The following is a 27932-nucleotide window of genomic DNA, read 5'->3' on the forward strand; positions in this document are numbered from 1 at the left end:
CTTTTGTTTTTGTTTACTCTCTCTTCTTTTACAGCATGTTTATTAAAATTGGTATAGAAATTTTATAGAAATTACTCTATAGTGAAATTGTTCATAATATTAACTAGGATTTCTATGTAGAATTATTCTGCTATTGCTATGGAAAAATATACATTCTAGTAAATTTTAATTAAATTCAATATAATTTTCGACTTGGTTATCACAATTTTCTTACTTACGTGAAAAATATTTTCATTTACTATTTTTGTTTTGTTTCAACTTTTAACTGAATTAAATTGTAAATCTTTATAAACTAGAAAAATAACGAATTTTACAATTTTTTTCTGGACTAAAAATAATTTAACTCTATTTAATAATCTTTTTGAAGAGAAGAGATAATCTTCCTTTATATCATCCAGAATTTGTCTTAAGCCTAAAATTAAGAACTTCCGATTACGACTCAAAGGACGCTTAAAAAATTCATTTATTTTCCGCAATTATTTACTTGCTTTCGCAAAAAAAAACACATTGAAATAAAAATTTATTTTCGTTTCTTTTTATTACAAAATAAATAAAAAACGTTTTAAACAAAAGCGAATATTTCAAAATTATTAAACATTCTTTTTATTCTTATTACATTTTTCACATTTTTTATTATAAATATAATATATAATAGGATTATAAAAAATTCATTGGTAATTAATAAACAGCAGGAGAAAATAAAATTAGGAGTGGAAAATCTAATTAAAGAATCTCGACGAGCCATTGGTTCTCAAATCCCTACCACTCCAACTCGTTCATAAGCAGCATTTCCCCGCCATCTGTCGGACAGTTTTTATCTGATTAGCGCAAAATGAAAATTTATTTATTTTAATTTTATTTATTTATTTATATTTATTTTTCTTGCGTTATTACACTAAACAATGAGACGGATAATTATATTATTAAAAATATTATTACAATATAAAATTTGTATTGATATAAAAAAATAATAATTACTGACTGATATTTTTTTAATTCGAATATTAAAAAATAGAAATTAACACTAATTAATTGCGTTATGAAGAATTAAAAATATTTTTAATTACACAAAAAAAATTTATTGTATTTAATTCTATTTTTATTTTTTAATTTAATATTTATTTGTGACGCGTTCCGAAGAAAAGTACCTAAGAAGCAAAAAATTTTAGGTTATTTTTGTAATTTTTAGAATAAACATACTCGGAGTAGATTAATTCTGAATATAATCTTCTTTGCATATAAAATAATTAATAAAAAAACTGATTTTAGTTTTACAGAATTAAACAGAAACTTTTAATTAAGGTTAAAATATGACAAAGATAACCTTAAATTACATGCTTCTTATAGGAGCGCGTCACAATTTCTGTCTAATTGCGTAACACTAAAATTAATTTTTAGTATTTATTTTAAATGTAATAAAGACTTAAAAGCATCAGTGAATTATATCTAGATTTAATTTTCTTTGTGTTTTTATTTCAAAAATTATAAATATAACCAAAAATTTTTTTTACTTTCTAGGTAACTTTCTCCAGAATTTTTTTTAAATAAACAAATGTGTCGACATTTATTTATTTAAAAAAATTCACACATAAAAGAAAGTTGAAAATTTCGTCTATAAAAGAAATTCAACATAATCCCAATTTTTATTAAATAAACAAACAGTTTCCTTTTTGTGTACATAAAAAATAAATTATTCTACTAAACATTTTTTTCGTGTAAGTTTCTTTAACCGTGAAATTTCATATTTGATAGATAAATGCCAGTGCAATTATCACCATTTCGCATGGCTTAGCATAATTTTCGAATTTGTTGGCTTACTGTTTTAATCCTCTTTTGTTATTATTATGTTTCATCGCTAATATCGCGATCAACTACAATTGTATACATTTTAGGGGTTGAATTGCATTTCGATCAAAAATCGAAATAATACACCGTTATTTATAATTACGTCTACATTTACCAATGTATAAACAAAATTTATTCGACTCCCTTGAAATTAATAAATAAATAAATAATAATTAATAATTAAAATGAGTGATAGTGAATTATAATTATTTTTAATCTATTTTCATTGTTTAATCAGCTCAATTTGAAAATTTCTGTTTATCATTACGAAAGTATATAAAATTCTCCTCTTTAGTCGATAAATTTGAAAATTTCGATTATTTATTATGCATTTATATGCGTAAGCAAAAGAGCCTTTTATTTGACTAGATGTGAGATAGTTTAGGGCTCTTTGGTCAGGCCGTTTCATGATTTACTACGGTCGTGCGGAATCCTAACAATGTTAATTTCACGTAGTAACCAGGAATTCGGGCCTCGCCTGGTGTGCCAATATATAACGCTTATGGTCCTCGTGGACGTTCCGCGAATACGTATTAACCACAAACATAGGGGTTGGCAGTTTTCACTTTTTTTCCAGCGTCACCCCTATCCATTTTCCTCTACATGCATATATACAATATGATACATTGAAAATTATGATCTAACCAATCACTTCTCAACTTTATTTCTATCAAAAAAAATATTCTATTGATCTTTCATCATCAAAAAGTGGACTAAAACAAAAAATTTTTAAACAAACAAGTTTCAAGTAAATTTTATCTATTTTTAATTTTTTCCACCATTTTGAATTAGACATTTTGAAACTTGACGTGCGCTAGGGAAAATCAAACAACGGATAATAATAATAATAATTATTATTATTTTTATTATTTTTATTATTTTTATTATTTTTATTCCGTTTATGGAAAAAAAATTATGTTCTGAGAAAAGTTGCAACAATTATCAAATAATTGAAATTTTTACGTACATATGTGTTCTCATCGTTGTTCATTTATCTTTATGGGAAAATATAAAACTGAAAATAAAAGACATTATGAGAATTATAAACGTTACTACTTAGAAAATTGATATTCTTTAATACGTAATTTGTACTCACACTACTGTCAATCTCATAATAGCATTTGCAATATGCAAATGAAGCTTCACAAAGGTCTTCATGAACTGGAAAAACAATATTTATAAAAATTTTGATAAAATATATAAATATTTTTATAATAATAACAAATTTTAATATTTATAATTAAAAGAAATGTAATTTTTATAATTTTACAATATTATTTAAAAAATAGTTTTGTAAATATTAAAATTGATTAATTAAAAAATTGCCTAAAATCTGATAAACTGTCAAGTTTTGATTATTTTTACAGAGTAAATTTTAATACATCTGCTTTAATTAAATAAAAAGTTTGTTTGTATTATATTTTTCTAAATTAATTCAAAATAATAACTAAAATAAAGTATACCTAATAATTTGAAATTTAATTATAAAGGAATTATATAATGCCTTTATTTTTTATAATTTTTTATATTATTATTATTATTATTATTATTATTATTATAAAAAAAAATTATAATAATTCTGTATGTTTTCTAGAAAAATTATTAATTTCTTACCGGTTAAATGATCACAAGCTTCCAACAATTGAATTATTCGACTAGCAGTATTTTCTTCGACTAAAGATTGAATTTGTGATTTCATAGTAGATGTTGAAAGTTTTCCATCTTTAATCTAAAACAATTTTTTATACACTAAAAATATTTATTTTTATTCAAATTATAACGGTTACTTTTCTATTGTCAAATAAATATTTCTTTATATCAAATAATTTTTATATCAAATAATTTTTTATTAAGACAATTAAATAGTATTTGCTGACATTGAAAGGTTCAAATTCAATTGAGGCCTTGGATCCAATAACTCGCCCGACGCTCGAAGGCACGCGCTAATACCAGTCAGGTAGCAGTGAGTGGCCCAGAGGCGCTCACTGCTCACTGACTGGCAGTTGCGCGTTCCTCCGAGCGTCGGGCGAGTTATTGGATACAAGGCCTCAATTGGTTTGACTTAAATAAAAACTATTTTATTAATGTAAATATTTATTTGAATCAATTAAATTTTTTTTCAGTATAATAAATTCTCTTGGAATTAAAATAATCATTTAATTATATATAACTGTATAGGTTGTAGGATTTTTAAATCACTATTTTAATCACTATTTTTTAATTTTTCACTTACTGTTTTAAATTTTTTGAAAAGACACATTAAATAACACTTGAATTGTGGATCATCTACGAAATTTCCACCAATATGTGCTTCGACAATTAAATCTAAATATTACCGAGAAGAAATTTTTTATACATCTTTTTTGCATTTGACATTTCTTTCTTTTAATTTAGAAAAAAAGAATTCAAACTTTTTATTATCATTAAATTTTAAAAATAATAAAATCGATTGAAAATGTTAGAATTTTTAATTAACAAAAATACCTGGAGAAACTCCTGATTGCTCAATGCAAGGTGCTTTAAAGGATTTTACCATTTTTCTCAATCCTTCCATACTAACTTTCTTTCATGAAATTACAAAAATAGTAAAGTCTATTAATTTTTGGAGTTGTTTATAAAATTATAATTATAATTTTTTATTTATTATTTATAATTCACAATATCATGTTTATAAATAATTATACATTATTGTAATTATAATAAAAGTGTAAATAATTCAAATTATGATCTTTAATTTTTTATCAAATAATTTGTAAAGATATCCTTTACGAAATATTTATTAAATCGGAAAACAACTTTTTAATATAAGAAAATAAAAAAAAAATTTTTGCGTAACAGTAATTTTAAATTAACTAGAAATAAAATTCTTATAATTATATAAATAATTAGTTATTTTTAATTGCACTTTTATGAAATGAAATTTAGGATCTTATCAAGTTATTCACCCCATGAACATTATTTATTAAAAACATTGTAAAAATCAATCCAAAAATAATGTTAATTTTCATCTTTTCTATTTGTCTTTGTTTTATCACTTTGAAACTTCAACTAATAATCTATTTCATGAGACGATCTTTTATATCATTTCACCTTGCCTTAAACCTGAAATTAGCCACTTCCGATTATAAACACAAAAGACATTTTGAAAAATTTATTTAATTTCTGCAATTATGTGTTCACTACAAAATTACAAATTTAAATATGTTGTAAGAGACGTTTACTAGTCAATTTTAATTTTAGAGTAAAAGAATATTCAGTGCCTTCGACAAAATTGTCGTTCTTAAATAATATGGTCCGATAAGTATACGATGTATTTGTCAAGTGTACTTAATATAAACTTCTTAAAATTTCCATGTCATAAAAAAATTTCATTTAATTTTACTCGAATATTCATATGGAACGATTTTATATAAAATCTTGTGAATATTTTCTACATTAATAATGGAATAGAATTTGTACGTGAATTCTAGTAAATAATAAAGTAGAAATTTATACAATTATTTTTATGGATATTTATTAATTAATTATATATTACAAATTAATAAATATATTACTAATTAATTTTTTCTTTTTTGAATTTCGCACCAATGCAGTTCTTGAAATTACCGGTTGGATAAAAATTCGCTCATAAACGAAATGAAGAAAATATATTACAAATAAAGTGGGAGAAAAAATAGGTTATTTTACTCATATTAATTTGCTTTTTTTTTTATTACTGTCTCTTTTTTACAGAATGTTTACTAAAATTGGTATAGAAATTTTAAAGAAACTATTTTATTTTTCTTGCTCATGAGAAAAACATTTTCACTCTCTATTTTTTTAAAAAAAATTTTCCATTGTTTGATGAATCATTTTTTTAATTAAAGAAATCAAATTTTGTACTTTTTCAAAAATTATTTTTACTCTTTAAAATAATAATTCTACAATAAAAAATAAAGCGATTAGCATTAAGTTTGAATTTCACCAAAAAATTCGTAAAACAATTTAAAAATTATATTAAAAACATGAACATTTTTTGCTTTTTTTAAAAGAAGAAACAAATTGGTCATAAAATGAACAACTTGCTTTTATTACATTAGAATAATAATTTATTTTTTTAGAAAATTGAAAATAATAGTTCTTTACACACATATTTTCTCGTCACGTTATATTCCTTTTTGAATTACGGGAAGAAATTTAACTGGAAAATAAAATAAATCCGTAAATTAGAAATATATTGCTTATGCATTTGTTGTAAATGATATTGGAAATTTTACTTACAGTGCTGTCAAAATCAATAGCACATTTCACATATCTAAATGATGCTTCACATAAATCGTCATGAACTGAAAAAAAAATTTTTAGAAATTCGTATTTTCTTGTAGTACCAAAAATTTTTTTATTATCTCTAAATATGTAAAGATAGAAAAAACAAATTTTGTTGAAACAATTAAACCAATTTTTTCTTTATTGTAACAGAAAAAAATTCTAAACGTAAATTCTTTTTGAAAATTAAAAAAAAACCTTCTTACCAGCTGATTCTTCACAAGCATCTATCAATTCAATTACTCGAGCAGCGAGACTGTCTTCCATTAAAGCTGCAGCTTGTGCCTTTATAGAAGACACAGTAAGTTTTCCACCTTTAATCTAAAATAATTTATAAAAAAGAAATAAAAATTTTAAATAATTTTTTAATTAAAACATTTTTTTAAAATTATTTTACTTTATGTTCATTTATTATTTCTTAATTTAGTTTGTTACTTTCTCTGAATTTATTACTCACAACTTTAAGCTTTTGCATAAGACACATATAGTAACACTTTAGTTCCATATCGTCTGCGAAATTTCCATTTCTTGCCTCATCAACCAATTCTAAATAATGGAGAACGAAAATTATACCATTATGCAAATAATTATTTATGCTTTTTTAGGAAAAATTTCCAGTTAAATTTCTACTAAGTCAGTAGGAAATATTTTTATGTATTATAAATTTACAATTTTTTATTTCATTGCAAGATTTGAAATATTTCACTGCAATATTAAAATAATTTGACAACTATTGCCTCTGAAAATTAAGGCAATATTTTTTTGTTGCCTATGTTGCGTCATTTTGGATCCTTTTCTCATATTAGATTTTTGTAAATAGAAATTAATATAAATAATAAAATATTTTTCTATTATATTATTTAAAAATAATTAACTTTCACTAAAGGGGTTTTTTTTTAAGAAAAACAAATTTATTTATTTACATATTTTATGTTAATCTCTTGAAAAGGATGACGACTGTCATCGAAATGTCGAGTTTTAATAAATAATAATTGAAAATTTACATCATTTGGATTATTTGACCAAAAATATCTTCTAAATTAAATAATAAATCCAAAAACTCATTCTTTTATAAAATAATAAAATACATTTTTATAATTTCCAAAAAAAAATATAATTTATATTATACCTAATTATTTTGAATATAAAAATATATATTTATAAATGTACGAGGGTTACATACCTGGAGAAACACCCGATTGTTGAATGCACGGTTCCCTTAGAGGTTTTGTCATTTTTTTCAATCCTTCCACATTGAATTTCTTTTATGAATTTACAAAAATAAAATTGTTTATATTATTTAATAAAACAAGGGTCGTGAAATTATAAAATTTTACAAAAATGTTTCAATTGTAAAATATCACAATATTGTTGCAAGTTTTCATTTATTTAGAGAAATAAATAAATAATCAATTTCAGACAAAAACAAATATAAATAAATTTATTTTCAAGATTGCTGCTAACTACTTTAAGAAAAAAAGAATAAATATTCTAATTTAATAAAAAAATTTTAAATATATTTTCCTCTTATTTAAGAGAAATATTTGACTTATTTTTATTGATAATCAAATTAATTACCCCATCAACATTATTTATTAAAACTATTAAAAAAACTGATCCAATAAAAATGTGTAGTTTCATTTTTGAAAAATTAATTTTGTTGCTTTAACACTTTTGAACTTCATCTAATAAACTATTGGATAAGACGGCATTAACTTCTTTTATATCATCTTGCATTGGCAGTAATTGAAATTAGAAATTTCCGGTTACAGTTTAAAGGAGGTTTAAAAAAAAAGAATAATATTCAAATTGTGGAGGGAATTTTTGCAGATCTAATTTTGCAAATAATATGTTATAAGAGAGGTATGAATAAAACCCAACATTAATACATTGTACATTTTTAAACTACATTTTCATATCTTTTTTCAACTTTTTATTCGAATTTTTTAGTGTCTTTTAATCTATTCTAAATCTTCAGTAATTAAAAATCCTCTTTATTTAAATTAATTTTAATTGCTATTTATTTTATTAATAATAATTTGTTAAAAATCTTTGTAAAAAAAATTTGACATTTTGAATAAGATATAAATAGTTTAGTGAAAATTAGTAAAAAAAGCTTGTTTATTTAAGTTAATGAATGATTTTTTATTAATTTGGATTTAGAGAGTGTTGTACTTTTCTATATATTAAAAAATATATAAAATAAAATTTATTATTTATGACGATTTCACGAGCAGTGATATTATTATTATTTATTAATAAATATATTTATTTGCATCTATACGTTATATTAGTGATACAAATACATTTTAGTAATGATCCATTACTAATTGTTTTATTGTTATTATTTCTTAGTAATAATTAATAATAAAAAATATAATAATTTCATTATCATTAATATTAAAATTATAATTATTAAATAATTAAAATATTAGTATATTAATTTCATTAACAATTATTAGTAAAACAAAAAAAAAACAAAAAAAAAAGCAAAATTAGTTATCAAATAGAAAGACGAGTTTTTAATGCTGCCCCACAACTCACGCTTGCCATTGGTTAGGGACTGCGAGACTTTTCTGCGCAGGAGTGGGGGAACAAGTTCATGCACTAAGCTCAAAAACTTGATTGTAATGAATACTAAACAAATTTATTAATATTAATAAAAAGCGAATTGTCTAAGATAAATAAAGTTTAAACAAAATAGTTTACATTACAAAATCATAAAAATGTATTACACTCTCAAGACGTTAATTTTTATTTGTCTTCTGCAGCCTTTTATTTATTACTTCTATATGTACAATATTACTGAATCCATTTACATAATTTCTTCATTGCTCACGGGAAAAAGTAGAGCTGTAAAATTAAAGAGATAATTTAGTTTTTATTTTCAAAGAATATTAATTTTTTTATATATTACATTAAAAAAAAAATCAATAACGTAATTTTTACTGTACTTTTATATTAAAAAATAAACTGTTTGGAATTTTCTATCTCAAATTTTACTATATTTCCGGAATAAATTCTATTATTTCGAAAGTAATTTGGAATTTTAGTATCAAATTTTGGTAAAAATTAGTTTTAGGTAATAAAAAATAATAAAGAAAATAGAGTAAAGTTTAAAACGAAAATAAAAAAATTTACTATACAGAAATACTAAGCTTTACTCTGGAAATAGCAAAAAGTAACAAAGATTTCTAACCATTTAGTTTTTACAGTATAAAAATAGTAAAAGTTTTTAAATAAATATTCGAAAAAACGAAAAGTAGAACAAGTTTCAACTATAAATAATTTTTAGTAATTAAATTGTAAAAATTAACGAACCGAAGAGTCGTATTTGTAACCACAAGTAGTATATTGATAAGCAGCTTCACAAATATTTGGACTTGTTGCTAGAAAAAAACATTATACGAATAAAAATACTGTTTTCATTTTTTTTTTTTTTGTTAATTATTTGTTTAATTGAATTATAATTATAAGTTTATTTTTCCTTTATTTTTCTAACTCACCCTCAGGTATACAAACAGAAGCCATGCCTTTCAATCTTTCAGCTAAATCTTCAGTAAGCATTATTGCCATTTGAGCATTCAAGGCATCCTCAGAAATTTTGTCGTTTTTAATCTGTAAAAAGTGTTATTAATACTTTTTTCAAATCATCTAAAAAAATTTAAAAGTTTGTGGAAGGAGAAATATTTAATATATAATAAAAGTTTAATACAATACACATTATAAATTATTAATTATATAATTAATATTCTTATAATAATCTAATCTCTAAATATATTTTTATTAGAAAATTCTACGAAAATTCAATTATTTAAATACAAAAATAAATAATTTATTGAATAATTAAATGTTTCTCAAAATTGAATTCTCACGAAGAATTTTGTCAAGAAATTTTTAAGTAATTGAATTCTTTTGATAAATTTTAATAAAATTTTTAAGAATAATTACATTTTTCGAGTAATTTTATTAAAATTGTATTTAAAAATAATTGAAATTCTGCGATAAGTTTTAATATTTATCAAAATTATTGAATTCCTAAAAAAATTTTTATTATTTATAAAAATAATTGACTCTCTGTAGAAAATTTTATTGTTTAAAAAAATTAAATATTAGGTAGTGCTAAGAAATTTATGAAAAATTTGTAAATATTTGAATTCTTGAAAAATTTCTATTATTTATGAAAGTAATTAAATGTTTGCATAGAATTTTAACAACATTTTTTTTTAAATAATTGAATTCTTTTAAACAATTTTATTAAAATAGTAGATATAGAAAATTATTGAATTGAGGAAAATTTTTGAAAATGATAAATAATTGAATTTCTGTGAAGAATTTTTTTTTAATTTTGAAAATAATTGAATTTCTGCAATCATTTGTAACTTCTCAAAAATTCTATTTTTTTAGTGTTTTTAACTAAAATTCTTCAATAAATCAATTATGTTAATTAATTAATTATATATTAATAAATTTAACTAAATTTAGATGAATTTGAATTATTAAAATTTTTCAAGAATCTCAGTTTTTTAAAAATTTCTCATGAAATTCATTAAAAATTGAAATTTTATAAAATTTCAAATTAAAACCTTTTGAAGTTGATCTATTTATGAAAATTGTAAACGTAACTCTTCAAAAATTCAATTAATTTTGAAATATTTAAGTAAAATTATTCATAGTAAATTATAATTTATAAGTAATAATTTTATTATAGTTGTTCAAGAATGAAGTTATTTGAAAAAAAATTATTGTCCAGAAATAGAAAAAAATTGAAGGTTTTGTATTAGAATTCGTAGTAATTTGATAGTTTATGAGAAAAACAAAAAAGAAAAGACACAAAAATTCAGAATTTTCTTATAAATTTAAAAAATTAATTTTTTTCCAGAACTTTTAATAAAAGTCCCTGACTTCTCTCCGACTTTTCTGACCTGTGACAACCTTGTATATTATTGATTTACTACTGTTATTTTATTTATATACTAAAGAATGTATAAATTAATTTTTTCCATCTTCGCCTCAAAAACTATTTAAACAAAAAATAATTTTTCACTTACAATACCCATTGCAATGAATAGACATTTGAAATAACACTGCAGTTCCGGAACCGGTGGAAATTCTCCTTTAGTTTTTGCATTTTGGATCAGCTCTATTATAATTTAAATTTAACATATTATTATTATTATTATTATTATTACTATTATTTTTATTATTAATGATCATTATTATAATTAATAATAATATTTAAATGCATCACTCGGTGTTATTCTAATAATACAGAATTGTAATGATCCTTCTAATGTTTTTTCATAATGATTATTATTAGGTATATAAGTTTATTACATATATGTGACGCTCCACGAGAAAAGGGACCTTATGACAAGAGTAAATAAGGTCCCTTTTCTCGAGGAGGGTCACATATTTAAAAAAATTTTTTAAACATAAATACAGAAAAATTGTCCTTTACTTTTTAAAAGATAAATTTATGGAATTAAATTTACTTTAATTTTAGAAATATGTGAAAAAGGAACTTTTTTATTACATACCAATAGGACAACCAGTTTGTCTTTGACACGTTTTTCCTACTGGTTTTCCAGCTTTTACTAATTGCTCGAAATTCATTTTCTTTTATTCCATTACATGAAAATTGAACACAATATTATTATAAACCGTAATTTAATGAATGAAAAATAATTTAAATTTACCAACTAATTTACTACTTTTTTTCTTTTCTACGTTTTCGTAACTCGAACACATACAATTATATTTAACAGAAAAAATAAAAACTCAAATTTTTCTACAAATTTTATCATTTTAAAAACTTTATTCTAACGTTTTTTTTTAAATCACTTTATTGTAATAATATTTTTATTTTATTTTTAATTTTTAGAATTACTATTTTTTATTTAAAATTTAACATTAATTTAGAATAGAAAAAATATCATACTCCTTCTATGTTTTGGAAACATATCACTAGTATAATAATTAACGTTCTGCTAATTAACATAATTTTCATTTTTTATTTTTTGTTTAAATTTAAAAAAAATTTTTTAAAAATTTTTACGAATTTTTTACTTGACAAACAATTTGCGGATTTCTATTGTATTGCGAGGAAAAAAATTGGTGCCAAACGCTTTTATACATGTGCAGGAAAATAAAGCTATCAACTGAAATATGAAATTATGAATGGATTGATTAAAGGATAATTAAGGAATTAAATGAAATAGCGGTGGGTAGGTAATTTCTGTAAGTAGTCACGCGATACGCGCAACACCAGAAAATTTTATTTTTTCATAAACGTTTATTCGTCTAAAGAATTCATTTTTTATTCGCAAAAAACTCATATTTTTAGATACAATTTTATTATTTTAAGCCATTTATTTTTATTTATATCTTTTAATTAATTTATTTTCATTATAAACTATTTCGTTTTTATTATTTCCTAAATAGTAAAAAATGTATAATAATAAATTATTTTATAATCAATAACTTTTAGAAAAATCGTTTCTTATAATTATTAATAATAATAATTAATATTAATTTTATTTAATAATTAATTTATTAATATTAGTAATATTATTAATATTACTAAATACTTCATTCAGTGTATTACATTACATCCTTAATTAAAAAGATGATTGTCGCAGTTTACAATTTTATACATTTTTTTTTATTCTAAACATTTTGTAGTAAATTATTTGTTATATAGTAATCTCAGTCACAGTTTACAGTAATTTTTCAGACAAAATTTTAAGATCGAATTTTTTGACAATTGCGAAAAAATCTTTTCAATATCATACAATTATGATAGATGTTATTTTCCCATAAACGTATGAGACACACATAAAATTCTTTTACAATTGAAGAAAAATAGTATCTATTATAGTCCAATAATAAATACGTTATTATTCCATAATCGTATATTCGTTGAAGAAAGCCTGTTTTAACTATCATTTTTTTAGAAAATTTTTCAACATTTAATTCATTATTAATTTGACGTGTTTTTTGTAGTATTAATATTATTAATAAATTAATTCATTGATTATTAATTCAAAAATTGATCACTGTAGTCTACAATTTAAAAACAATTATTTTTTATACATTTTGTAGTAATTTCACAGTTTTGTTGAAAACGTAATAAGACACAGACAGTAATTACAGACAGTAATTTTAAAGACAAAATTATAAGACACAATTCTTTGGCAATTGGCAATTTTCGAAACCAAAAATTGTTACGAAAATAAACGATTATAAAAAAATTACATAAAAAATTATTCACTTGGACTATTACTTAGAATTATATATATATATACTTCTATTTTGTCACGAAAAAATGCCAACCTTTGAAATAAATATTTTATAATAAATTAAAAAAATATACTATGCAGTCAAAATAAATACAAAAAAATTTATTTTTTTTATTTTTTTCAATAAATATTTTATCTTCAGTGCGTTAATATTAAACAAAAAATTGTTCACTTCGTATTTAGATAAGTTTTGGTGAAAATTGAATTGAAATCACTCATGAAACTGAAAAATGTATCCAACATTTTGTACAAAACATCCGTATCTTCATCGTAGATATTTTTTATAAAATTCGTAGCAGCACTGTAATAGTCTTCACCTTAAATTAAATAAACTTGTAAATTATTAATTTTTTAAAAATTTTCATTAAACTTTACTGAATTGTGATAAAATTTTTATTCAATTTAATTCTTATTAAATTTTATTCAATATTTATGAAATTGTACTTTTTAATTTGAGAAAAAACTCACTCATTGCAACACATCGCGTAATGACAGAATAAGTTGTTTTCAATTCGGGAAATAAATCAAAGAGCGATTCAACCAAACTTAAATCCAATTCTCCATTTTCGTTCTGAAAATTAAAAATTTCTATTATAAAAATATTACTAAAATCTAATGGGAAAAAAATTATTAAAAATTAATTCAATTATTAATTACAATAATTAATTATTCCACTCGAAATAATGTAAACGTAAATTAAAAATTGTTCTTTTACCAGATTTAAAATTACTCTAGATTATAAATAAAAAAACACTTCACTATTTCCACTGTTATTAACCAATTAACACTTACGTCTTTAAATGCCATTATCGCTTTACTGTTTGACCTTTAGATTTCAATTTTATTTCAATTCGTAGATTATTTTTTCAATTTGTTTTCTATTTTACTTTATTTTTTTTAATTAAGTTTTCACTTTATTTAATATTATATGTAATATTTTTTATTTTTTAAATATTTGGTTTTTAATTTTAATTGTAAGATTAAATTACAAATAATAATAATAAATGAAATATGTATGTAAAATAATGAAATGAATTTTACAATTTTTAAACAAAATTTTTGTATTTATTGATTCAGTTAATTAGAATAATTAAGCAATAGATATAAATTTTTGAAAATTTAAAAAAAATTTGTTCTTCTATTTTTACTATGATACTGAATCAACAGAAGACAATTGTCCTCTGAGGATCCTATGAAAAATCATAAGCTTGTTAGTTCCTAATGACTTGAGCCATATTAAAGCAGACAGTCATTATTTCAAGACCACTGTCATCAGATCTTTTCATCCGCTTGACATGATAATTTCAAGTAGTTCATGTATAAGTATTAACAAAAATCATAATGTAGTACGTTCATAATTACAATGAATGATAAAAAAAAGTAGATCATATTAAATAATTAAATGACTTTATAATCATTAGTTTCAATATTTTACTCATCTGTTAATAACTGTATAATAGCTAATAATAATAATAACAATAAAATTTGTTTAATATAATAGTAATAAAATGACAATTTTTGTTAAATGAATAATAAAAATTTAAGTTTATTTAATATACACTGAAAAAAAATTATTTGATTCAAGTATTTCACTCAAATAAATTAATAATTTCAGTATTTGGAGCAAATACGATTTAATAGACACAAATAAAAATTATTTCACTCAAATAAATATATATTTGATGAGAAGACAAAATTATTATTGAATAATTATTATTTGAAATTTTGAATCAAATAACAGTTTTTCAGTGTAAATAAAAACTGATAAACATTAATAATTAACAAAGATTAATGAAAATTATTTTAAAAAATAAAGATTAATACTAATTAGATTAGGAACGTAAAAATATTAATAAAAATTTAATGAAATTAAAAAGACTGTATTTATGATTGAACTTCATTACTTTTTGAAACTTTATTCGCTACTTTTCGTTTTTCCTAAATTTTTTTTTCCGAAAATTATTTTCTTGCTTTATTATTCAAATTTTGATTTGATTATTTAAATATTTTATTACGCTATTAATTTTAATTTGATTTAAATTAAAAAAAAAAATTTTTTTTAAGTAGACATTGCTTAATAATTTTTTGAACAAAATAAATAAAATTATTGTACTAAATGTGTAACATTTTTCTTTAATAAAATTTATGTACTAAATAAATAAAATTTTCTTTGCAATAAAAATTTTTTTACATTCAAATAATTCTGAACTTTGTTTATATTATTATAAACAAAGTACATAATTATTTGAATGTTGACATTTGATTATGTTTACAAAATAATAAATAATAAAATAATAAATAACAAAGTAAAATATTGTTTCATCAAAAGAAATATTTTATTTAAATCAAATATAATTTATCTGAATCAAATAAAAGTATATTTTTCACAGAACCTACTAAATTATTTATTTGTTTTAAATAGAAATTTTATTTAGCACTTCATAACATGTCTTTTGAACCAAATAAAATTTATTTAAAAAAAAAAATATTTATTAGAAACAAATATAATTGGTTTAGTACGCTCTGAGTCAAATACATCTTTTTTTCACTGTTTACAATAATTAAATAAATAAACGAATAAATAACAATATATTTAAGAAATTAATGATTATTACCTATTAATATTTGCTGGAATACAAAATTTTACTTAGATTGTAATATTGTTACTTGAAGATGCGTTTGCCAAAGTAGGAACAAATCTGTTAATAAAAGAAAAAAAAAACATCTAATTAGTTCATTTGCAATTTTTAATAATCTTCTAAACTATTTTACTAAACTTTTACCAACTTTTACTATTTTACTAAATCCTTTACTTTACACTATTTAATTTTATCAATTTAAAAAATAAATAAGTAAATAAGTTTTATCTGAAAAAAATTTATCGAATTTTACCCACAAAAAATAGACTTCATTAAATTTTTACTAAAATTTTTTATAAAAAAAAAACGAAATTAATTACTATACTTACTCTGTAATAAAATTTGTGAATATATTTAACACCTGTTTTCATTCTTGCTTTGCAAACAATCCCTTCTTTTCTCAACAATGCCAACAATTCTGTTGAAATAAAATTTCAAATAATTAATAATACAAATTAACGTAACTTTTTAAAAATTCAGAAAGTGATGACGAACATTACAAATTTCTTTATAGTAAATTTTACTAAATTAATTGTCGACTTAATTAATCTTAATATTAACCTTTGCTAATTTTAGTAAAATGTATAGTTTACATTAAAATTTACCAACTGATTCACAGGACTTTAATATTTTTTATTTATTTGTTTTTACTTTAAATAATTTAATTTAATTTAATTTATTACAGTAAGAGAAAAAAAAATTAATTAAATTTTTTTGTTGAAAAATAAAATAAAATTGTTCAAAAAATTATGTTACTTACCTGGATCAATGCCTAATTGCAATTGACACGTTTTCTTCAGACTTGCATATAAACTTCTTATTATATTATCAGAAAGTCCCTAAAATAAATTATTTCCTATTAAAATAAATTTCTATTTCAATGAATTAAGAAAAAAAGAACACACACAAAAATTATTTTATCAAATGCATAAATATTATTTATTTCAAAACAAAAAACATTCTACTAACACGTTTATTTCTCTCATTAAAGAATGATCCTATCAAAATTATTAAAATTGTCGAAGAAATATTCATTCTTAAACAATTTTTCACTATTTTTAATTTCAATTGTATAATATAACTGTTTTTTAAACATATGTAACTGAAAATAAGAAACTAACAAACAAAGTAACAAACCAAAATAATTTACTCTTAACGTGTGCTTCTCCTATTTATAAACTTCGTGAAAAATTATGTTTGCCCAATACTTCCTAAAATATTAATTGTACTTTTATGAGAAAAAAATTACTATATAAACACTTTTTTAATGAGAGTAAATTAATGTCACATTTTCAATTATACATGTAGGTTATTAAATTTTTGTAATTAAATTATAATAATATTTGAATTTGAATAATAATAATAATAATATATAATAAAACATTAATATATTTTTATAATTATAATTTTTGACGATATTCATTATTTTGTCATTAACTTAATAATAAGTAATTTTTTGTGTTTACTGCAATATAATAAATTAATTGTGAGGCGTTAAAATTAATTACTAAATTGATTCCTTTGTCTTCAAGATTCCTTTTATCTAATGTTGAAATCTTGTATACAGAAAATTTTATTCGTGCCATCTGGTCAGAATCCGCGCACACCCTCGGCAGTCATTTGGACCATTAATCGGAGTGCTTTTCTCGCGATGATCGATAATTGAACTGTTTCTTTGTTCAATTAATTTTATCTTATTTCTTCTTAGATAAAAATTTCCTTTTTCTATAATGCAATATTTGCAGTTTATTCGAAATTAAATAATATTGAAGAATCATTTTATTTTTTTTTTTCAAAATAGTTTTAGGGGGAAAAATAATCTCTAATAATGAATTAGTAAAAGTTGACTGAATTACAGTGACTGTTATTGCGATTTTAATTAATTATATAAATTTTAATGAAAATCAGTTTAAAAAAATTCGGTTGTCAATCATTTTTGACTGATTTTTCAAATTAAAAATAAAAAATAACTGCAAATTTCCAATAGGAATTACTAAAAATTTTCAGATATTTCTTTATTGTTCGCTGATTGGTCAAATTTAATTCTTCACTGATTAGCAAAATTAAAAAAATAACTACAAATTTTCAATTTGAATTATTAAAAAGATTTGTAATTAATTTTTAATTTGGCTGACTGATAAGGCAATTTTTTAAAATTAATTTTCAGTGAAAAATATTTTTTCTTATTTTATTTAATAACATAAGAATTGTTTACAATTTATTTATTGCTTTAATTTATAATATTATTCATTTTACCACTGAGAGGAAACGAAAAATTATTAAATTCTAGTAAATATTTATTTAACGATAGACAAGTAGTCGGTAATAATTAGAGTAAAATAATTATTTAGTGCTTATTTATGAAAAGTACTGGAAAAAATTAAATTTTTAGAATTCATAACAAAATTCTGAATTTTGGTATCTTTTTAGTTTTCCTCATAAACTAGAAATTACCACGAATTCTAATACAAAACCTTAAATTTTTCTATTCCTGACAATAATTTCTTTTTTAAATAACCTAATTCTTGAAGAACTATCATCAAATTATTACTCATAAATTATTTAATGAATAATTTTACTTTAAATATTTCAAAGTTAATTGAATTTTAAAAGAGTTGCGTTTACAATTTTTGTAAATAGATGAACTTTCAAAAGGTTTTAATTTTAAATTTTATAAAATTTCAATTTTTAATGAATTTCATTAGAAATTTTAAAGAACTTTGATTTTTGAAAAATTTTAATAATTCAAAATTTTATGAAATTAGTTACATTTTTTATTATACATATTTAATTAATTATTAAAAATAATGGATTTGTAGGAGAATTTTAGATAAAAACACTAAAAAAGAATTGAATTTTGAAGAAGTTACAAATGATTATAGAAATTCAATTATTTTCAAAAGTAATAAAATTCTTCTCCAAAATTCAATTATTTTCAAAAATTTGAATAAAATTCTTGTCAAAAATTCAATTCTTCTCAAAAACTTTTAATAAATCAATGATTTTCAATATCTACAATTTTAATCAAATTTTTCAAACGGATTCAATTATTTAAAAAAATGTTTAATAAAATTCTACGCAAACATTTATTTATTTTCACAAATAATAAAAATATCCCAGAAGTTCAATTATTTACAAATTCTTTATAGATTTCAATTTGATTTAAGAATTAATTTCACTTAAAATTTTAGATTATAATTGAATATTAAATGCGTTATAGCGAATTTTTAGAAATATTTGAATTCTGAGAAGGTTTCAAATTAAAATCTATGAAAACTTGAATTTCTCACATTTTTAACTAACAACTCCGTAGAATTAATTTTTTTAAAAAGTTTGATTAAATTGTTGAAATTATTTGAAGTTTTTATTTTCTAATAAATATTTAATTGAAGAATTTCCGAATAATCAAAATTTCGTAAAATTCAATTGTAAATAAATGAATTTGAAAATTCTGAAAAAACTTTTTCAACAATTATTCAAAATATTTGATTTAAAATAGAATTTTAGTTGAAAATTCTAGAAAATAATAATCGAATTGAAATGATGACAATAATTTTGAAAATGTTTCAGTAACAATATTCTTATAATATAAAATAATGATTTTATCATTCGGTCGAATCTTTAATTATTACAAAACATGAAGAAATCAATCACTCTGAGTCGAAGACTCGGAGTAATCGATTTCTTCATGTTTTATAATAATATTCTTGTAAGTTGTTGAATTTCTACAAGGTTTGAATTCGAAATTTTTGAAAATCTTAATTCCTATTGAAAAATAATATCGATTGAATATTTATTTTAAATATAACAATTGATATTGAATCAGAATATTAGGGTCAGGGAAAGAGTCAAAATTTCGTCTGCAAAAATAAGGGAAAAGTCTGGGAAACAAAATTAAATTTTTATTGCAAGCTTGAATCAAATAAAAATTTATTTTCATTAAAGGCATTTCTAAATAACTGCTTAATAGTGAACTACCTAAAAAAACATTCGCATTCAGCTACTTTAAATTCCATTCAATAGGAAAAAAAGTGTCTGTAATAAATTGTAGAAGCGCGAAAAAATGCGCATGAATGAACGTTAAACGTGAAGAGGATGGAAGTATATAATGGAATGTAAGAGTAATGGAAAATTGATGAATTAGTATTTAGTTAAATTTATTTCGTGCTAACATACGTTCGGAGGTACTTTTATATATGGAGTGAAAGGCCTGAAAAGGCAGTGAATTAATGGAGTGAGCGAGATGGAGAGAGAGAGAGAGAGAGCCCTTAGTGGCGGAAAGCCCCACCCTTTGTAATGCTAATTAGCTTTCAATTAAAGCCGTAAGCCCAACTTTGGAGTGAGTCAGACTGCCTCCGCAACTAACTGTGGATTTTCTGAACCATTTCGATGTACATGTAACTACACAGTCCTAAAGCAATCGGAAGCTGCCATGATTGCCGGCTACTCTTCTCTTTTCTCACACACATACACACACACACACACCTTCAATTTCATCTCTCGCAAGACTTATTCTCCTTTCAATTCTTACACCATTATTCTCCTCCTTATATTTTCTTTTCTCAATTTAAACACTCCTGTGAATTTTTTCAAGACAAATCTTATTTCTTAATTCAAAACATCTTTTTGCTTAACAAGAAAATGGTTGAATTGAGTTAGAATTATTTTTACATCTTTGGCTGAAAGAATTCTTTAGTTGATAACTAACTAACTAATTAAATAAACTAACTACCTGACTGACTAACTGACTTACTAACTAATGAATATTAACTAATCTTTCTAAATCTCTCTTTAAATCCGAATTAGTCAAAAATAATGTAATTGTCAGTAAAATGTTTGCTTCAGGAATTATATAGTAAAAAATAACAAACTGTTATTAAATCCACTAACAATTAATCAACAATTGTTTTACTAATTAACCCTCTAATGTTGCTAACGACCGTTATCGTCAAAAATCGTCAAATTATTCCTTATGTAAAATTTTACTAATTCAGATTTAGAGAATTAAATAATAATTGGAATAGTAGATAAAAAATTTGTTATACGAATACATTCGGACAAGTGGTCTTTTAAAACAATAATTACTCCAACGTTTCGAAATCAATACAATTTCCTCTTCAATGATCTACAAGTTTTGAACGTTCAAATGAACGAAATATTTTGTATTAAAAATATTTTCATAAATTACTGATTCGAATAAAAATTTAAAACTTAGATTCTACGTTTAAAAACTTTAAAAATTAATTTTTTTGATAGTGACTCAAAATTATTGTCATAAAAATTGAATTTGAAGAAGAAATACATCGATTTCGTTCATTTAAACGTGCAGAACTTTAGGATCATCCTCTTCAGGGAGTCTACAAAATAATACAGAAAACAAAAATAAAAAACAAGAAAACATTAAATAATAATTTAGAAATATTAAATAATAAATAAAATAATAATAATACAGAAAACAATAATGAGAATACACGACGACTTTAAATAATATAATTTAAAAAAAAACATAAAATAATAATGTAAATAAAAATACAGAAATAATAATAAAAAACATAATTAACTTAATACAATATTAAAATTAAATGAATATAAAAATGAAAACAAACATAAAAAAGAACGAAGAAAAAGAAACAATAAAATATATCTTACGGATAAATAAAAAAGTTTTACATTATATGTCGAAGAAATTAAAATTTATCTAAAAATTGCAATGTAACATTTGGTGGTAGTAACTGAAATATTAAAATACTCAATTACTAAAATGTGTTAGTGAAGATAAAAAAATCAAGTTAATTAATAAAATTAAATTAAAAAATAATAAAATAGAATTAAAAAATAAAAAAATTTTATTCTCCGTATTATTTTGTAAACTCTCTGAAGAGAAAATCATATTGATTTCGAAACGTTGGAGTAATTTTTGTATTAAAAAACCAATTTATTGTCCGAATGTATTCGTGTAAAAAATTTTTTACCTACTATTCCAATAAAATCAACTCGGACGTAAAAATTTGTTCAGTATAAATAATAATACTTAAATAAGTAAATAATTAATAATAAATAATTACAGAGAATATTGCATTAAGTAATTAAAAAAACAATTGCCTAACATTCTTTAATTATTGAACAGTGTCTGTGTGCTTAATAGAGACCGCTAATCAATTGTTGTCTTCCTTGAGATAAAAGAGTATATATTTCAACTAGTTTCCTTTTAGAAATGAGAATAGTAATAATGATTCCATAATGAATTTATTCGCAGACATGATGTCTTCATGGGAATCGATAAAAAAAATAAAAAAATATTTTTACACCAAGGACGTGAGACCAAGAAATATATAAAGGAAGTATTTACCATACGTTTTCTTCAAAATAATAATCTTCCTATCTCACATCTCGTTTTTAATATACGTAGGTTTTTTTAATTAATTTTTCGAGAATCAGTATAATGCTTTTATTTTTTCCATAAACAACAATAGAGTCTAAATATATATATATATATATACTGATCGATATTGTTGCAACTTGCAGGCTTCACAGTGTTTCTCTTATTTCCCTTTTTTCCTCTATTTTAAAAAATTTACCCTTTTTTCCACTTTTCTTATAAATATTTCCCCTTTTTTTTATCTCCTTTTCCCTATTTTGTGTTGTACATGTACATTTAAAATAAATAATTTTTAATAAATAATTAATAAATAATTTATTTAATAAATAATTTTTCTCTGGGTGCACCCAGAGAAAAATTTTATTTAACAGAAAAAAATGGTATTTAAATATAATATATTTTATTTGAGTTAAATAAACGTATAGGGTAAGTGCGGGTATAGTCGGACAGTACTAGTAGTCGGACACTTTCGTGTTTTTTGTCAAATAAATAATAATGCATTGTGATAATTACTTTAAAAAGTATACTAGACGAATGTGTGAAGTTTATATTTTATTAAAATAGTGTTATTTTCGAAAATAATTAAACAAGAAATATTTTATTTAATGTTTTAAAAATCATGGTGTCCGACTATAGATACAACCATTTTTGAGTAACGCGATGAGTGGCACAAAGTTTTGTTGATAATTAATCATAAATATTAAAACTTATAGGGTTTAAATATTATATTAATAACTTCTAATTTGCTTTAATTCCATTTTCCAGCAGATAGCAATTAAAAAATTATCTGTTTTACTTTATAAATGCAAAATATCTGACAGATGTCCGACTATAGAAACAAGGGGAAAAAGTGTCCGACTACTAAAGCATTCGTAATTTTTTATTAAAATGTTTATATTTTATTAAATACTCAACTATTTGTAACAAATTTATATGATTTTTAATCCTGAAGAACTCCTTTAATTAATAATGTGCTTATAAACACAGTAGATATTTGCTATTTCAAGAAAAAAAGCATAATTTAAGATTGTATCCTTAAGTGTCCGACTACTAGTGCATTTACCCTATTTGTCTCAGAACAAACTGGGTTATTTATTTGTTTTGAAAAATACAAGATGTTATAATATTTCTATTTTTAATATTGATATTTTCAATTTCGATAATTGATAAATTTATAAATTGATTAATAATAATTAAATTAAGCCATCACAAAATTTTACATTTCTCAAAATGGTAACCGATTATTCTCCAGAATGAATTTACCCGAACGTATTTTTCACCGATTGATCAAAATTCCGAATGACAATTTTATCGAATGCATTTTGATTTTTAACCGAACGTACAACATCAAAACAGCATAAAATTAATGTTAAAAGATTGAAAATTGTGTATAAAAATTAAAAAGTGTCAGTAATACAAAAGAAAAAATTAGAGATTAGAAATTTGCCTTTTAATTAATTTTTGTCTTAAAATTTTGTTCGCAACCAAAACATTTGTATAATTTAAACTCGAAAATTTTGAAATTGAAAATATTTATTTTACATATCTGACACTTTATTTATATTTATAATCATTGTTAAGGAACAACGAAAATACATTTTCAAAAAAAGACTTTCAAAAAACTTGTTTTGGAAAAATTTATTTAGAGACATGGCTAAAAATTTTTTTTTCCGGGAAATGGATTATGGAGAAGTGCATTCGGTAAAACAGTACATATTCGGGAAAATAATTTTTGGTAATTTTGACATTAGAGATTAAAATATTTGGATTGGCTGTAAAAGTAATTAAAAAAATATTTTAAAACGAAAATTCAAGGTTGTGGAGTCAGTTGTAGAATCGAAGAAATCAAAAGAAATGAATAAAATAATGTTTCTTTTCTTTTTACTTAAAATTTTTTTAATGTAGAAGACAAAATAAAAGTATTGCACAATTTACGACTGATATCATGTGATAAAAGATAAAAGTTTTAAAATTAATGTTTAATAAATGTTCTAAACTACATAAACTTTAAATTATAGCAATTTGTAAAGCAGTTTTATAAAATAAGAGTCCAGATTTAATTAAAACAATATGTTTACATTTTCCCCTTTTTTGAATAAAAATTTTCCCTATTCCCCTTTTTTGAACTTATTTTGCGCTGCGAAGCCTGAAATTTTCATTTGTCTGAACTGATATTTTTAAAAGTTGTCACTTTTGCAAATTATTGGCATTTTTACGTATATTTTTTGTTAATGATACCAAAAATGATTAAAAAAATGATACCAAAAATTTTTATGAAAATGATACCACAAAATTATTCTTACAAATTACAACAAAAAAGTATTGTTATAATTGATTACAAAACAAGATTGTTACAAATAATGACAAAAAAATATTTTTACAAATAAGGTCACAAAATTTGTTAGAAATGGTGACGAAACGTATTTTTACAAAAGATGCCAAAAATTCATTGTTAGAAACAATATGCAAAAAAAAAAATTATTCCTAGAAATGATAAGAAAAAAGTATTGTTGCAAACAATGACAAAAAAGTATTAAAAATCCAAACAAAGAAATGCATTTACAAATATTTGAAAATCATTTTCACAAGTAATATAGTAGAAAATTAAGAAATTTATTACATAACATTAATTAAAATAAATAATACTAATAATAATAATCCCTCTAATTTTAACATCAAAAAAATTTATATACATTCGAGGAATGTCAAAAGAAAAGTCACCGCGCAGGAAACATACAAAAAAATGATTCTCTTTTTTTTAATCTCTGAGTGCGTTCACATCAGGGGGAAAAGACGTCGACCTGCATATTTCGTATATTTTGACAGTGTGATTCACTGATGGATTCGAACCACCAATAGTTCCTTCATCTTTATATCCCGCAATGAATACAGTTTAACGCATACGTTTGTATGTTATAAGCCTTGTCTCTCATGCTGTGAGAATCATGGTGGTGGAGATGATGATGTTAATATGTTGCTGCTGTTACCAGTTGCTTTCGCCATTAGTGAACCTCGAGACTCGATGTCGTTAATGTCCCATGTGCAAGCTTTTCATTCTTTCATCTTTTTCTCTAATTCAATTATTTAAAAAAAAATTTTTTTCCTTCTAAATAATATTCTTTGTGGTTTGTAATTTTTTTTTTTAATTTCATGAAGAAGGAGAGAAAAAATTCTTATCTATTTCCTTTGTTTGTGATTCAATGTGATTCATCATTTTGCGCCTGTGACAAATGATTAGAGGAGAGGTTTTTTAATTAAGTGCTATGCAAATCAGTGAATTTGTGCCTTTTATGTGAAAACAAATTTCGGGGTGAGTTATTTTTTTATTTCCTGTGCGTTAAAAATATAATTTTAATACTTTTTTACCCTCTGCAAAAGAATATTTCATTAATAATATAATAAATTAAATAAATATAAATAAATTAAAAATAAAATTTTTCATCCGTTTTTTACTTCAATAAATTATAATTTATACAAATACAATAACCGAAATAGGAATATTTTTCTTTAAAAGTTTTTTTAAAAATTTTTTTAACGTTTTGAGATTTAAATTATTTATTCAATTTTGAGTATCTTTCTCGCCTTGAATCGCTTAAAAAGGAAATGATGAGCAGGAACTGTGGTGGTCGCTTTCACGGAATATGTCTTCCTATTTTATCGAACGATAGGACTTTTCGGCATTCCTCACCGACCCATTCGCTATAAATGTCGAGATTTTGCGATTTACTACTTTCCGAACGCTTCAATTCGCAAAGTTAGTAAAAATACCCCTCGCTACTCTCACCCCCTCCCACTTGATAGATATCTTTTTCCAAATAGTTATAGGATAATAGAAAAAATTTTTTGATTTACAATTGAAGGAAATTAAATTTTTTTTCCGTCTCTTTTTTGTATTGGATAAAAATTATTTTAACATGGGAGAATTTTTTTGAGTTGGAAAATATTTTTTAACTAAGTTTTATTATTAAAAATAGTTCGGGTATTGGATACAGAAAAAGTACGATTATAGTAATTAAATAAATAAATAAATAAATTTGTTATAAATAAATATAAAAATAAATAAATATACAAATAAATAAATATATAACAATAACTATATAAATAAATAAACAAATGAATAAATATGTTAAGTAAACAAACAAATAATTAAATAAATATAGAAATGATTAAAAAATGTTGTTTCTTTAATTTAAAGAAAGTAAAAAGTTTAATTATCTAGGAAAATAATTAAAAATATCCTCAACAGTCTATAATTAATATTGTCTTTTAAAATAACTTTTTGAAATTATCCTCACAGCAAACCATATAGACAGAAAGACATACTGATTTCACGTACATAATTATATCCATTCAAAAGTGTTTTCCAGTCGGGATAAAAATTTAACTTTCTCTGTTTGGATTGCAATTACTTTTCACTGTAATTTTCTGCGCCCCAATATATTCCCATAGGAAATTGTTGGAAGTTATTAAACAAAATTATCACTCGCGTGAGTATTGAAATGTTTACAACGAGCATACTTCAAATATCTTAAATATTATTTTTTTTCTCGTTGTAAATAATTTCTAAATTTTTCAATATTTTTATTTCGCAAAATAATTCTTTTTTTTTTTTTTTGTTGACGAATTGGAATTATTGAAAAATTATTTAAATTGCTTTGAGGAAAAGTAGTATTTGAAAAGAAAATATTAAAAAACACTTTCTTATTGTGATAACAATTGTAATAATAAATAAAGTAATAAACGGTGATTAACAGAACAAATTATTTCAATTTATTTTCTTACAGTTGTTAATTTACTCTTTAAAGACAAGAATGGAACGATTAAAACAATTTATCGATTAGTATAGGTATACGCTTTTTCTGTTTCTTTAGTAATTAGTCGATAAAACTAACTTGCAGACAATAAACGATCGTGTAACACGTGTACTACTCATTAGAATGCCAATTGGAAATTCAATAATTGCGCTTGGAAGAGAAAAAAAGAGATTTTATTCCCAGAACGTGAAGAGTTCTTGTAATATTGTGAAAATTAATTAAATAAATAATTAATGGACAAAAATATGTAAATCGCACTTTGAAAATTAAATTAATAAAATATTATAATATTCATAATAAGTAGAAAATAATAATAATGATAATAATAATGATAATAATAATAATAATAATAATAATAATAATAATAATAATAATAATAATAATAATAATAATAATAATAATAATAATAATAATAATAATAATAATAATAATAATAATAATAATAATAATAATAATAATAATAATAATAATAATAATAATAATAATAATAATAATAATAATAATAATAATAATAATAATAATAATAATAATAATAATAATAATAATAAATTAATTAATTTATCTTAATCAAATAATTGATTACTTAACTGCTCGCTTAACTGATATCAAATAAATATTTACAATCAAATAAACATTTGTTGTAAAATAG

The 27932-nt window shown here is 21.7% G+C and overlaps 5 protein-coding genes across 9 annotated transcripts in view; 1 reads left to right on the forward strand and 4 right to left on the reverse strand.

Annotated features, from left to right (window-relative positions):
- The window catches only part of LOC122503810 (protein sprint), a 324848-nt gene that overhangs the window by 33586 nt on the left and 263330 nt on the right, over window positions 1-27932 (forward strand). The window contains exon 1 of one of the 3 annotated variants that reach the window (XM_043614519.1): window positions 25630-25779. The exons of the other annotated variants lie outside the window; for them this stretch is intronic. The gene's annotated coding sequence lies outside the window, so the exon portion shown is untranslated. Of the gene's footprint in view, window positions 1-25629; window positions 25780-27932 lie in introns of those variants that run through there. 3 annotated transcript variants of the gene reach the window in all.
- On the reverse strand, window positions 634-4917 carry LOC122503815 (B2 protein-like). Of its 2 annotated transcripts, none has more exons than XM_043614532.1 (7): window positions 4791-4917; window positions 4330-4408; window positions 4079-4170; window positions 3460-3574; window positions 2942-3006; window positions 2813-2860; window positions 634-800 (listed from the first exon to the last, which is right to left on the reverse strand). In XM_043614532.1, exons 1-6 carry the CDS (start codon window positions 4851-4853, stop codon window positions 2843-2845), a joined length of 432 nt encoding a protein of 143 aa, XP_043470467.1. In that variant the 5' UTR covers window positions 4854-4917; the 3' UTR covers window positions 634-800; window positions 2813-2842. The 2 variants fall into 2 exon arrangements, with proteins under 2 accessions (XP_043470467.1, XP_043470468.1); XM_043614533.1 differs by having other exon boundaries at window positions 4330-4404; window positions 4791-4881.
- LOC122503816 (general odorant-binding protein 83a-like) lies at window positions 5894-7956 on the reverse strand. Its single transcript, XM_043614534.1, has 6 exons — window positions 7729-7956; window positions 7334-7412; window positions 6608-6696; window positions 6357-6471; window positions 6106-6170; window positions 5894-6025 (listed from the first exon to the last, which is right to left on the reverse strand). Exons 1-6 carry the CDS (start codon window positions 7789-7791, stop codon window positions 6008-6010), a joined length of 429 nt encoding a protein of 142 aa, XP_043470469.1. The 5' UTR covers window positions 7792-7956; the 3' UTR covers window positions 5894-6007.
- On the reverse strand, window positions 8902-12249 carry LOC122503814. The gene is made up of 6 exons (XM_043614531.1): window positions 12092-12249; window positions 11691-11769; window positions 11202-11293; window positions 9657-9768; window positions 9472-9539; window positions 8902-9003 (listed from the first exon to the last, which is right to left on the reverse strand). Exons 1-6 carry the CDS (start codon window positions 12158-12160, stop codon window positions 8986-8988), a joined length of 438 nt encoding a protein of 145 aa, XP_043470466.1. The 5' UTR covers window positions 12161-12249; the 3' UTR covers window positions 8902-8985.
- Window positions 13582-27932, reverse strand: part of LOC122503812 — a 282660-nt gene continuing 268309 nt past the window's right edge. The window contains exons 1-5 of one of the 2 annotated variants that reach the window (XM_043614526.1): window positions 17060-17194; window positions 16851-16929; window positions 16420-16508; window positions 13920-14022; window positions 13582-13768 (exon numbers count right to left, since the gene is read on the reverse strand). In XM_043614526.1, coding sequence (XP_043470461.1) covers window positions 13620-13768; window positions 13920-14022; window positions 16420-16508; window positions 16851-16929; window positions 17060-17125 — 486 coding nt within the window. In that variant the 5' untranslated portion in view covers window positions 17126-17194 and the 3' untranslated portion in view covers window positions 13582-13619. Of the gene's footprint in view, window positions 13769-13919; window positions 14023-16419; window positions 16509-16850; window positions 16930-17059; window positions 17195-27932 lie in introns of those variants that run through there. The other variant, XM_043614528.1, reaches the window with a different exon arrangement.

The sequence above is a fragment of the Leptopilina heterotoma genome, unplaced genomic scaffold (genome assembly GCF_015476425.1).
Source record: "Leptopilina heterotoma isolate Lh14 unplaced genomic scaffold, ASM1547642v1 Lhet_27, whole genome shotgun sequence".
NCBI lineage: Eukaryota > Metazoa > Arthropoda > Insecta > Hymenoptera > Figitidae > Leptopilina > Leptopilina heterotoma.